The sequence below is a fragment of the Orycteropus afer genome, unplaced genomic scaffold (genome assembly GCF_000298275.1).
Source record: "Orycteropus afer afer isolate SDZICR_OR568_19922 unplaced genomic scaffold, OryAfe1.0 scaffold00072, whole genome shotgun sequence".
Classification (NCBI taxonomy): domain Eukaryota; kingdom Metazoa; phylum Chordata; class Mammalia; order Tubulidentata; family Orycteropodidae; genus Orycteropus; species Orycteropus afer.
Window position 1 is genome coordinate 2,014,869 of NW_006921659.1, and position 14,014 is coordinate 2,028,882.

The window sequence follows — 14,014 nt, forward strand, 5'->3', positions numbered from 1 at the left end:
CAACAGATTAGTGTTGAAGTATTTGTTTTCATCCTTGCTAATTCTGTGTCCCATTGAGCCAATTCTACTTCTTTGTCCTTTCGATACATTATCTATTTTTGAAGTTTTAACACTAATCTTCTGGATTTTGATTTGTTGGTTTTGTGTTGTTTCTAATTTTCCATTTATTTTGTCAATTTGTTCTTGTATTGTTTTTTTCATTTCTTCTAGGGTTTTGTCTATGTTTTCCTTTATTTTGATTGTGGTTTCCTCAACTTTCTCTCAATTCATTAAAAGTACCTACATATAATTCTTACAAATTATTTATCAGGTAATTCCAGTAGCATTCTTCCTCCATAAAATATTCTGGCCCTATATTTAGGTCACTTGTTTGAGCTATCTTGTCTTGTTTTGTGTATGTGTGTGATTTGAAATTATCTGTTGTCCTCAAGACATTGTAGTGTTGTTGTGTTTATTTGTTCATTTTATGTTGGTTTGCTTCACCCAGATTTTTTGTTTCATTCTGTTTTAATATATCTGGGCAACAGGGCAGCTGTGTTTTTCTGATCATTAGCTTGGCAGCACTGGGGTGCACACCACCTGTCTCTGGGTAGATTTGGTAGAATGTGGGAGTGTGGATGTGTGTCTCAGATCACAGATTGTACGGAGCAGCTGAGGGCAGGCTTGGCAGATGTTGGCTGCCATCTGTTGTCTCTATATATGCACCCCATCCAAAGGAGATCACATCCCACCCACCTTGCTTATTCCTGCACTTCTGCTAGGAGATTCTGTCATGATGGCCACCTGTTGAGTCCTATCCTCCTTTAAGGTTCATTTCAAAGTTCATTGCCATTTCTTTTTAAAAGTCTTTTCTCATTCCCCCGTTGATATGATCTTGTCTTTGTCCAACAAACTGATATCATAACAGTAATGAGTCTTCTTATCTACAAATATAGTGTTCCTCTCAGTTTATGATATTTAGCTTTTTAAAATTTTATCTCATCAATGTTTTATAGTTTTCAGAATAGAGGTCTTGCACATCTTTTGTCAAATTTATCACAGAATATTCCATATATTTGATGCTATTGAAATAGTGTTAAAAAATTTTCAATTTCTGATCATTATTTATCTGGGAATGTCCTACCTTTACCATCATAGTTGAGAGACAATTTTGCTGGATATATAGAGTATGCTTCTATCTTGAAGTACAATGCTGTCAGTGATAAGATAATATCCATATGCCTACAAGGAAGACCAGTTAATACTACTATTATTCAAATCTATGCACTAATCACTAAAACCAAAGCTGAAGAAATTAAAGATTTTTACCAACATCTGCAGTCTGAAATTTACCAAACTTGCAATCAAGATATATTGGTTATTACTGGTGATTATAATGCAAAAGTTGGAAAAAAAAGAAGAAGCATCAGTAGTTGGAAAATATGGCCTTGGTGATAGAAATGATGCTTAATGATAGGAGATCTCATTACAGAATTTTACAAGACCAATGACTTATTCCAAATGCCTTTTTGTCAGCAACATAAGCAGTGGCTATACATGTGGACCTTGCCAGATGGAATACACAGGAATCAGATGGACTGCATGTGTAGAAAGAGGTGATGGGGAAGCTCACTATCTTCAGTCAAAACTAGGCCAAGATGTACAGACCAAAAATTGCTCATATGCTAATTCAACCTGAAGCTGAAGAAAATTAAACACATCCATGAGAGCCAAGATATGACCCTGAATTTAGAGACCATCTGAAGAATGGATTTGGTGCATTGAACACCAGTGACCAAAGACCAGATGAGTTGTGGGATGACATCAACAACTCCATTCATGAAGAAAGCAAATGATCATTAAAAAGACAGGAAAGGAAGAAAAGACCAACATGGATGTCAGAAGAGACTCTGAAACTTGCTGTTGAATGTAGAGTAGCTAAAGCAAATGGAAGAAATGATTAAATAAGAGTGCTGAACAGAAGATTTCAAAGGGCAGCTTGAAAAGACAAAGTATTATACTGAAATGTGCAAAGACCTAGAGTTAGAAAACCAAAGGGAAGAAGATAGTTGGCATTTGTCAAGCTGAAAGAACTGAAGAAAAACTTCAAGGCTTGACTCGCAATACTGAAAGATTCTGTTGTTGTTGTTGTTGTTATGTGCCGTCGAGTCAGACCTGACTCATAGTGACCCCTCCTTGGGTTTCCGAGGCAGTATCACTACGGAAGTAGGATTGCCCAACCTTCTATGGACAAGATATTGAATGAAGCTGCGAGCATCAAAAGAAGATGACAGGAATGCACAGAGTCACTGCCTGAAAAGAATTGGTTGATGTTCTTCTATTTCAGGAGGTGGCATGTGATCAAGAACCAATGGAATTGAAAGAAGAAGTTGAAGCTGCAATGAAGGAATTGTCAAAAAGCAAGGCTCCAGGAATTGACAGAATACCTATTGAGATGTTTCAACAAATGGATGCTGCACTGGAGGCACTCACTCGTCTATGCCAAGAATTTGGAAGACAGCTACCTGGCCAACTGACAGGAAGAGATCCATATTTGTACCCATTCCAAAGAAAAGTGTAACCACAGAATGTGGAAATTATTGAACACTATCATTGATATAACATACAAGTAAAATCTTACTGAAGATAATTCAAAAATGGTTGCCGCAGTATATTGACAGAGAACTTCCAGAAATGCAACCTGGATTCAGAAGAGGATGTGGAATGAGGGATATCATTGCTGATGTCAGATGGATCTTGGCTGAAAGCAAAGAATACCAGAAGATGTTTACTTGTGTTTTATTGACTATGCAAAGGCATTCAATTGTGTGGATCATAACAAATTATGGATAACATTGAGAAGAATGGGAATTCCAGAACATTTAATTGTACTCATGAGGAACCTGTACATAGATGACGAGGCTGTAGTTTGAACAGAACAAGGGGACACTGCATGGTTTAAAATCAAGAAGGAAGTACATCAGGGTTGTATCCTTTCATCATACTTATTCAATTCGTATGCTGAGCAAATAATCCAAGAAGCTGGACTATATGAAGAAGAACGTGGCATCAGGATTGGAGGAAGACTCACTAACAACCTGCAATACTCTGGCAACACAACTTTGCTTGCTGAAAGTGAGGATGACTTGGAGCACTTACTGATGAAAATTAAAGACTACAGTCTGCAGTATGGATTACATCTCAAGATAAAGAAAACAAAAATCCTCACAAGTGGACCAATAAGCAGCATCACGATAAATGAAGAAAATATTGAAGTTGTCAAAGACTTCATATTACTTGGTTCTACAATCAACACCAATGGAAGCAGCAGTCTAGACATCAGATGTCGTATTGCATTGGGCAAATCTGCTGCAAAAGACCTCTTTCAAGTGCTGAAGAGCAAAGATGTCTCCTTGAGGACTAAGGTGCACCTAACACAAGCCATGATATTTTCAATCACCTCATATGTATGTGAGAGCTGGACAATGAATAAGGAAGACCGAAGAAGAGTTGATGCTTTTGAGTTGTGGTGCTGGCGAAGAATGCTGAAAGTACCATGGGCTGATAAAAGAACTAACAAATCTGTCCTGGAAGCAGTGCAGCCAGAATGCTCCTTGGAAGTGAGAACAGCCAGACTTCGTCTCACCTACTTTGGTCATGTTGTCAGAAGGGACCATTCACTAGAAAAGGATGTCATGCTTGGTAAAGTGGAGGGTCAATGAAAAAGGGGAAGGCCTTCAATGAGATGGATTGACACAGTGGTTGCAATGATGGGCTCAGGTATAGCAAGGATCACAGGTCTGGCACAGGACTGGGCAGTGTTTCGTTCTGCTGTACAGAGGGTCTCCACGAATCCGAGACGACTCGATGGCAATTAACAACAACAACAACAACATATGGTAAGGTGTTTCTATTTCTTGTAATTAGGATGTTGAATGAAAGTTGAATTTTCTCCAAATTTTATCCACATAACTCTCCTTTTGGGGATTTGAAATAATTCAGGACCTTGACTTGTCCCTCTGGACCCCAACTTTTCTCTTAAGTTTAGCTCTGTGCAAATCTATTTCTTACCTCTCCATTTCCACCACTGCTAGCCTGAAGGTTTTAGGCTTTTTTAAGATTCTCTTGTTAGGAGCAATTTACCTAATAAATAAATATACTCCAAGTCATGCCTTAGTTAATAGATTAATTCTTCCAGGACTATTTACATTTCAAAATAAAATGTCTAAATGGAATGTGTGGCTAATTATCTCCATGAACAACTGCCTCTTTTGCCACGAGACCAGAACAGGATGGTACCTGGCTATCATTACTGAACATTTTGATCAAAGCTCCTATAGAATAATCCTGATCAAAATTGGGGAAGATACAGAAAAGGATTTCAAGTTTTCATGGAACCCAGAATTTCTGAAGTCATGGAGGTTGGATAAACTGTTGAAAGTATTGCCCTGAGATAATCTTGAAAACTTTAACCAAAAATATCCCCTGAAGACTTCTTCAAACCAAGCAATAGTTTAGCTTAAACTATAAAGAATGTCTCCTTTGAGCAATGTGCTCTTTTAATGTCTATCTGTATGGGATCAACTTGACAATAGCAACTTGAGAGAGTGAATAGGAAACTTAGGGGACAGTGAGTTTATATTAATGGAAGAGGAGTAACTTGGAAAAGAAGGTGAGAATGACTGCATAACTTGAAGAATGTAATCAATGTCACTGTATTGTAGAAACTGTAGAAACTTGGTGTACATTCTGCTGTCTATATTCTCAAGAATAACAAACTAAGGTAAATTATAAAAAAGAAAAAGAAAATGTCTAGAGAAGATTATGCATAACAAAATCAAATACATATTTAATGGTGTGACTTCAGGCTCTGTGACAAATAGGTGAGGAAAGTACTTTGGGAGACAGCATTTCTTCTTTTTTCAAATCCTATTTGTTCATGCCAAGAGTGAAGCAGAAAAGCTGCTTAAGTATCCACTCGGGGTTCCCTTTGTTTTTTGGTAAAAGTAAATTCCCTAACAGAGTCCTTCAGGGTCCTAACACTTCTTGGTGACCCCGGAATCCATTCTTTGTGCTCTGCTCCTGACTCTCAAACGTGAGAGCCCCCAAGCAGTTCAGAAAGTATGTTGACTCTCAGATTTTAAGGGTAAGGTGAAATGCAGAGGTGACAGCATGTGCTAAGGGGCTGGGGCAGCAGAGGTGACCAAGAGATTGCATTCTTGTCCTCTCAGAGCTCACAGTCTAGTGGTTATTTCGAGTGGCCAGACAGACCCACAGTGTGGCCCGTGACAGCCAGGGTCACTAAAGGAGGGCACCACCCTTCTGGACAAAGCCACAGTCAAGCTTCTCTGCTGGCTCTGTGTAGCAGCCATTGGACCTTTCTCCACAGTTCTTTCACCTGCTGCAATCCTGTGGGAAGATTACCTATCGCCTGGGTTGGGTACATGCCAAACCTCAGCCTATTTCAGAGTGTGGGCCATTGAACTACCTGCTCTGCATATTAAAAATCAGATTTCTGGGCCTCACCCCACGCAGGGTGAATTACCAAGAACGGAGTCAGAAACATAAATTTTAAAGCAAGTACTCCAGTACATTCTTAAGCTCGTAATTTGAGAGTCCTGTTTTTAAGGCGTGTCATTCTGAAGATTCTGTGTTCTTATGGCCCCCAGACTGAGCCTGGCTTCTCCATTCTGTCCCTAGGATGTTGAGTGACAACCTTTTCTGTTGCGCGGTGGCAGCTCTGGGACTTCCTTTGAGTGTGGCAACCACATGTATACAGTGAGTGCCAAAGGTCAGAAGGAGGTTGCATGGAAGATGCGGGAAGTGGTAGAGCTGCGGGTGAGGGCATCGGTGTGACGCGGCCTCTGGGGACCAGAGCAGACTGGGGAAGAGACCACAGGCGACGTGGGTAAGCCGGGGGAAAGGAGAGACTGAATGAGGCAGGGACGAATACCGGCTAGTCCTGCTCACAGCTTGAACGCGCCGGGAGCGCAGAGATCCCCGGCCCGCGGGCGGCACCCCTGGGCCCGGGCCCGACCCGCAGGGTGGTTAGCCCGGGCCGGGCCCACTCCGCGCGGGGCGGGGCAGGGCGGGGCGGGGCACCGTGCCAGCGGCCCGGACTCTGGGGGAGCTCGGCGCGTCCCGGCTCGGAGTGGAGTGCGCGGCTGCACCATGGGGCCCGGTAACTTCGAGTTGATATTTGACCGCGTGGGGCACTTCGGCAGGTAAGGAGCCACGTGGGTGGAGGCGCGGGTGGAGTATCCTGCAACACATTGCTTTCTCCTGCAGTGGAGTTTTCACGTTGCGCTCTGAATGCTGAAACATCTGCGCGCGCCTCCTTCTTTAGCAAGGAAGTCTGGAGACCCGCGTCCAAACTCCTAGCCCTAGGCTGAGCTTGGCTTCCCTGGCGGCGGACACCCACAGCTAGAAAAGAGGCACTTGCACTCGCACTGAGAGCGGTGGGGTGGGACCTGGGGGCGCGCCCTCACGGGAACCGTTGTCACGAGGCCTGCCTGGAGGGGTTCGGGTCACACGAGCAGAGTCGTGCATGTTCCTGGCAGCTCATTTTTCTAATCCGACAAACTGGCTCCATTTTCACTTTCCCAGGCGACTGCTGCCGCGCCCGCAGTCCCGGCAAAGGGTCTCCCTCACTGTCTGGCAGGTGTTGCCCGGAGGAACAACAGCCAAAGCTGGTTGCCAGTTATAGAGACCTAGTATGAGCCAGGTGCACTGTGAGGGGTGAGTGATTACAGCCGGGGTTTCATTTAAAACCCACAAGGACTCTGGACAGCAGGTGCTAGAATCCTTGTTTTAATGATGGGAAAACTGAGGCTCATAGGACTAAGGACTCATTGTTACCACAGCTTAGAGTTATGCTTTAACCCAAGTAGGTTACTGTGGTAGTTACGGTTGTTGTCAACTTGGCTGGGCCTAGTTGAGTGGCTGGGCAGCTGCATGTAGTTATTCCCCATGGTGAGATTGGCAGTCAATTCCATGGTGGAATCTACTGGAGCAGCTGAGAAGCTGATTTAGAGATGTGGTCTGCTTCCAGTAAGTAAGAAGCAGCTTTGAGGAAGGTCTCTAGCTTTTCGGCATGCTTGGACCCTGCATATAGCCGAGCCTTCATTCAGTAGCCTGCCATGCTCTGCCAGTCTTGGAACTGTCCCTGGACTTGAATCAGTGGCCTGCCATGTGGTTTGCTAATATCGGGGACTATGCCTTTTCACTTGTCCACCCTGGGTTTGTCAGCCTTAGCAGCTAGTAGCTGCCTGAGTGAAGAAAGCCTCCAGCTTCAGTGGGCTGGGAGCAGAAGGCAGAGCTGAAGCCCAAGGTTGAGGGGCTTTCACCTACCCTTAGAGCCTGGGACTTTGAACTGGGACTTCTAGCCTCCAAAATTGTAAGAGAATAAACTCCTGTTTGTTCAAACCATCCCATTTGTGGTATATTCCTGTCAGAGCGGCACTAGGTAACCAGAACAGTTACCTTGTACACCTGGTACCCTCTTTTCATTTGTTAAATAGCAAACCAACCCAAACTCACTGCCATCAAGTCAATTCCGATGCATAGCAACCCCCATTGGGTTTCCGAGGCCATAAATCTTTACAGAAGTAGATCACCTCATCTTCCTTCCACGGAGCAGCTGGCAGGTTTGAACCACTGACCTTCTGGTTAGCAGCCTGGTGTAGTGTCTAAGGCAATTGACCACTACCAGAAGTTGGCGATTCAAACCCACCAGCCACTCCATGCAAGGAAGACTGGGCAATCTATTCCTGTAAAGATTTACCACATTGGAAATGCAAAGGGTGTTGCTATGAGTCAGAATCGACTCAATGGCAGCGAGGTTTTTTTGTTAAATAGAATATATATATATATATATTCATCTATCCATTCATTCATTTAAAGAATTCCTCTATCCAACCCAGAGTACATTAGGAGGAAAGGCAGCTGGGTGAGGGGCACAGAGCATGACCACCAGACATATGGGCCTAAATCTGAATCCTGAACTGCCACTTACTTCTACTGTGACTCTGGGACTAATCTATGCCTTCATTTCCTATCCATAAAATGGGAATGGTGCCATAGTGGTTAAAGCTTCTAGGGCTGCTAACCAGAAGGTCAGAGGTTCAAACCCACCAGCTGCTCCACCAGAGAACAATGAGGCAATCTACTTCCATAAAGATTTACAGTCTTACAAACCTAAAGGGGGTCACTGTTAGTTGGAACGGACTCCATGGCAGTAGGTTTTGGATTCCATAAAGATTTACAGCCTTGGAAACCCTATGGGGCAGTTTTGCTCGGTCTTAAAAGATCTCTGTGACTTAGAAATGACTCAGTGGTGGTGGAATTTCATTTACCTACCTCCCAGGCTTGTGGTGAAGAAATGATGTGGTAGTTGCACAAATGAAGTTGCACAAATGTTGGTTATTATTCCCAGTGTCTGCAAAAAGGAAGCAGTTTGACAAGTGGAGGAGAGGCAAGAGGCCACTCAGTGCTGTTTCCCCTGGTACCAGCATCACTGAACATTCATTTGTGTCTGGCTTGATCATAGCTTTTTGTATACATTACCTCTTTTAATCTTCACCGCAGTCCTGTGAGGGTCTCCGTTTACAGATGAGAAAACCAAGGCTTCTGCCTAACTCACAAATCTCATAGTTGCAGAGCAAGGTTGTTTGGCAGGTTCCTCAGCCTCCACAGCCCATGCTCTCCACAATGATGCTCTCCTGAGCACAGTTAGGTGCCAACTCCTGGACTCTGACAGACCCTTTATGCATTATATCATTTTACCCTTCTGGAAGCACAGCAGTATGTGGATTGCATTATAAACTCTGGGGTTGGGTGTCTGGGTTCCAATTCACACTACTGTTTATTAGCTTGAGGAAGTTATTTACCATTTCCTCATCTGTAATATGGGAATAATATTACATATTATTGTGTGACATGTTTATTATTAAGAACTCTACATGCAATCTCTCATGTCATCCTCACAATGACCCTATGAAGTAGGAGATACAAATACCATTCTTTCCCCATGTATTTTAGGGATTAGCTAAGATAATTGTATTAGTTGGTATTTGGCTAAGGTGCTGTAACAAATAGATCTCTCAACTGGAAGTTTATCCTTTCCCAGTAACCATCCAGAGCCAGCTGACAGGTTTTGTTCTACAGGGTCATCCAGGGATCCAAGCAGGCAGGGCAACTCTGTGGTCCACAGCAAAAGGCTCCCTCTCTGCACCAGGCAGCTATTCCCATTGTCTTCATCCACGTGGCAAACAGTGCTCACTGTGGTGGAAGAAGAGAATGGATTGTTAAGACAACTCTTGGTCTGCCACAATAATGTATACAGAAGTCTTATCATTCAGTAAGTTCTCAAGAAATCATGGCTATTATTGCTACCTGAGCCCCCATATGGATGGGAAGGCTTGACTTATGAAAGTGACTTACAGGAGGGAAAAGGGTAACAAGCCAATGCTTACAGAAGATAAAAAAAAGTTTGGCCAGAACATCTTGTTCTTGTTGTGTGCTGTTGAGTTGACTCTGACTCATAGCAACCCTATAGGTCAGAATAGAACTGCCCCCATAGGGTTTCCTAGGGTATGACCTTTATGGGAGCAGAGCGCCAGGTCTTTTCTCCTGCAAGCAGCTGGTGGATTTGAACTGTCAGTGGGTTGGAACTGCTGACCTTTCAATTAGCAGCCGAATGCTTAACAATTGCACCACCAGGACTCCTTAGTAAGAACATGATACCCTATCTTTCCTCCAGTATTTGTTGCAATTGGTCTCTTTATGGTTTATTCATAGAAAGGGAGGTTATTGTATGTTATTGCTTAGTCTTCTCTTAAGGAAACCTAATGAAAATGTTAAGTAGGGAATCCTGGTGATCTGTCATTTTAAATTAGTCATTTCTGGGGTAAGGAAGCACTATCCTAACCACCTTTAAGCAGTACATCTGAGAAGAACTGACAAGCTGTCCCAGGACTGGTCTTGAAACAGTATTGCTGTTCCATAAGTATCACAACTTAAGCCCTGTGTGAGAGGGAATTAAGGAAACTGGGATTCAGGTGTCTGAGTCTTGAGGCACGAAGAACCTGGATCCCTGAGTTGTCTTGTGAGAAGGGGAGTCATGGTTTCAAATTTCAGAGTTGGAATGTGGAGTTTGTGACCAACCTGTATTTATGGATTAGGTAGGTTTTTTCCAACTTGTGAAAAAGTTTTGGGAAAAAAATCTTCTTTTTTGATTTAAGCTTATGAACACAGTTACAGTGAACTCTTACATGCACCTACAGTGTTCCACAGTCAGTGCTTTATACATATTGTCATTCTCATAACAGCCTATTTTTTTCAGGTGAGGAAACTGAGGTACTGTGACTTGCCCAAGGTCACAGGTAGCAAATGGCAGAGTCAAGATGCAAAACTTGGCAATCTGGCTCTGGAGTCTATACTCTTAATCACTGTGGGATACCTTCAGTTAATGCATCTTTATACAGATCGATATAAATCGAGGATAGACTGTTGTTTCTTCACCTAGCACCCAAATTACATGGGCCCTTCCTATAAGTTCTGGTTGTCTTTGCTTTTCCTCTCCTCTTTTTTTTTTTCTTCCTGCTCATTGTATCTGTGATGTTCTTTTTCCATTAGCATGTTTCTTCAGTTGTAAGCACAGTGTGTTGTATCTATTGGTCTGTTGTCCTGGTGAGGTCCTTAGTTGGGTGCATGGATGACCACCTGAAGGAAAACAAATCTTTGTAAGGGAGTGAATGATATATTATAGTGCTGAAGGGCTAGCCAAAGGGCAAAAGAAGTAGAGTTTTGCTTAATCAAGATATTATCTTTGTAATAGGGAAAGGGAAGTTTGAATTGAAAGAATGCCCAGGACTTTTAATATATTTATTTTATATCAGGGTTTCTGGGTAATGCAAATGGTTCACACTAGAAGTCTGGCAGTTCAAACCCACCAGCCACTCCTCGGAAGGAAGATTGGGCAATCCTACTTCCGTAGTGATACTGCCTCGGAAACCCAAGGAGGGGTCGCTATGAGTCGGGGCCGACTCGATGGCAAATAACAACAACAACAACAGATTATTAACTTAAATGTGGTTCGAACCCACACAGCAGCAACCATGGAAGAAAGGGCAATCTGCTTTCTTAAAGGTCATAGTCAAGAAACCCCTGTAGAACACATGGTATCACTGTGAGTCGGAATCCATATGTATATTTCATATATCCATGTAAACTAGTATGGCATGTGTGAGGATCTCTGGTGTATAAAGTGTAGGTGTGAGATAAGGGAAACAAGAAGTAAACTTATAATAATCTTCAGGAATATTTTCATGTGTCATACTAAGGAACATGTGTCTTAGGAGGGTCACTTTGGCAGAGTGAATGGCGCATTGGAGTTGTAGGAGTTGAGGCAAGGAGGCTAGTGAAGACCTAGGTAGTAGCCCAGGTGAGAGAAGATGAAGTCCTAGATCAAAGAAAGAGGTGGGAGTGTGGGCAGGGAGTATGACAGCTGGAATTGAAGGAACCTCCTGGCACTAAGGCATGAAGGAGGAGCTCCCACTTAGGCCTTCCTCCACCATGCCCCTTACCCCAGATTTCTGGTTTGTGTGAATGATGGTGTCCTAACTCAGAAATAGTTACACTTTATGTGAGGCAGGCTTGGGGCTTAGACATTGAGTTCCATTTGAGACTTGTTTAACTTGCTGTATTCTCTGTGAGAATTCTAAGTTGAGACATCCAACTTAGGTAAATAATCTATCGCTTAGGAAAGAGGCCTTCTTGTCAGTCTGCAGTGATTGGCCACCCAGAGCTGAAATCCAGTGGTAGGCACCATAAGAACAGACTGGTGTGCCTTGGCACCCATTCTGACCACACTTCATCAGGGGCACTGCTGGATACTTTTAATGCAGATTAAAACAAACAAACAAGCAAACAAGCTAACAACTTTTCCATTGAACTGTAATGTATGTACAGAAAGGTGCACATCATAATATGCAACCTCATAAATTATCATAACATGAACACACCTGTGTGACCACAACTCGGGTCACCCCAGAAACCTTCTTATGCCCTCTCCCAATCGCTAACCCCTCCCCCAAACACATTACTGTCCTCACATCTAACACCATAGGTTAATTTTGCCTGACTCTAACTTTATACACAAAGAATTAAACATTGCACTCTTTGCCTGGCTTCTTTTGTTCAAGACTGTGTTTGTGAGATTGATCTACATAGTGCACAGTAGTTTGCTCATATTTCAGCTTGGTCATTTACTATCAATAAACATTTATATATTTCCAGGTTGGGCTTAAAGTGAATAACATTTCTGTGAACATTCTCATAGATGTCTTTTGAGATACTTGTGTACACATTCCTTTGAGTATATACCTAGGAGAGGATTTGCTGGGTGTGCATATAGTCTACGGCCAAACAATTTTCCAAAGTGATTGTAACAAATTACATGTATATAAGCTGTCTATGAAAGCTCTACAACAATTGTTAAATGTTTTGAATGTCAAACTTTGTATGAATATAGAGTTAAGCCAGCACATTAGAGTTCCCTGGGGATGTTTCTCATCTACTTCAGAATCTCCTGAGAAGTTTTTTAACCTTGTGAGTCCTGGACTCACTCCAGACTTCCTGAATCCTAGACTTCACTAGAGGTGAGACAGAGAGGGCAGATGTTGGCCTCAGAGGCCTGCCAGGTGGGTGCTGTGTGTGAGGGTGAGAGGATAGTCCTAGTGCTGACTGTTGAGTCCTGGCTGGCTAGGGAGGGAATGGAGGCTGGGCAAGTGGCAATAAACTGGAGAAGCTAGGAGCTCTGGTAGCGTAGTGCCTAATGCATTTGACTACTAACCAGAAGGCTGACAGTTCAAACCCATCAGCCACTCTCAGAAGAAAGACTAGATAATCTTCTTCCGTAGAGATACTGCCTCAGAAACCCAAGGAGGAGTTGCTATGGATCAGAATCAACTCAACGGAGAAGATAGTGAGGTCCAAAGATTGGACAACTGGATGATACTGGACATGGTCAGTGGGAAGGATAGGGGGTCTGGTAGGGTGGGAGGTAATTTGCAGAGGGCAAAATGGGAACTTCTCAGTGGTAGAGTTGCTCAAGGTGATGAAACTACTTAGTCAACAAGCTAAAATACCTTCAGAGCCAGGCTGGTAAACTTCAGGCAAACAAAACAGGTCTGCTGTTTGTATTGTGGTTTGCTGAAGTACAATTGGAGGGGTGGGGTGGTGTCAAAGTATTATAAATATGTACACCATATATGATTTATGGTCCTCTTTCAGTCATAGTCATGTGGGATTGTTATTATAGGATGCCTCTTTGGCCCCAAACAGGATTTGGTTTCAAGAGGTCAGACTGACATCCAAGATCTTTATTGCCACAGCATCTGGCAGGGAGACGCTGGTTGGCCACAGGCTCCACACTGGAATTATCTGGATAGAGTGGTCTCATGTTTTAGACCCTAGCAATGCTCTTTCAGTGAAAATTCGTCACTGCCCTGTCCATTAGGCATCTTCCAGGCAGCCTTTACCTTAGTTTCCTTAACCAGTTCTCTGTTGTTGTCTGCTGTCAAGTCAGTTATCGACTCCTAGTGACCCCATCTGATAGAGTAGAACTGGCCCATTGGGTTTACTAGGCTGTAATCATTATGGGAGAAGCCTTCAGTATGGATTATATCTCAACATAAAACAAAAATCCTCCCAACTGGACCAATACTCAACATCATGATAAATGAACAAAAGATTGAAGTTGTCAAGGCTTCATTTGACTTGGATCCACAGTCAACACCCAGGGAAGCAACAGTCAAGAAATCAAAGTACATATTGCTTTGTACAAATCTGTTGCAAAAACAACTTCTTTAAAGTGTTAGCAAGAAAGTTTTCACTTTAAAGACTAAGATGTGCCTGACTAAAGCCATGGCACAGGCAGGCATAGACTGAGTGAGAGCAGGGAAACGAGTACCTCTGCTGTATAAGAAGAGGCCCATCTAGAATCTTCCAAAAGAAGTGGAACTGCTTGGATAGA

At 43.0% G+C, this 14,014-nt stretch overlaps 1 protein-coding gene across 1 annotated transcript in view; it reads left to right on the forward strand.

The window, feature by feature from the left end:
• Window positions 1-6,150: 6,150 nt before the first annotated feature.
• SLC22A16 (solute carrier family 22 member 16) overlaps window positions 6,151-14,014 on the forward strand; it is a 52,497-nt gene continuing 44,633 nt past the window's right edge. The window contains exon 1 of the mRNA XM_007940856.1: window positions 6,151-6,203. Within this exon, the coding sequence (XP_007939047.1) occupies window positions 6,151-6,203 (53 nt within the window). The remainder of the gene's footprint in view (window positions 6,204-14,014) is intronic.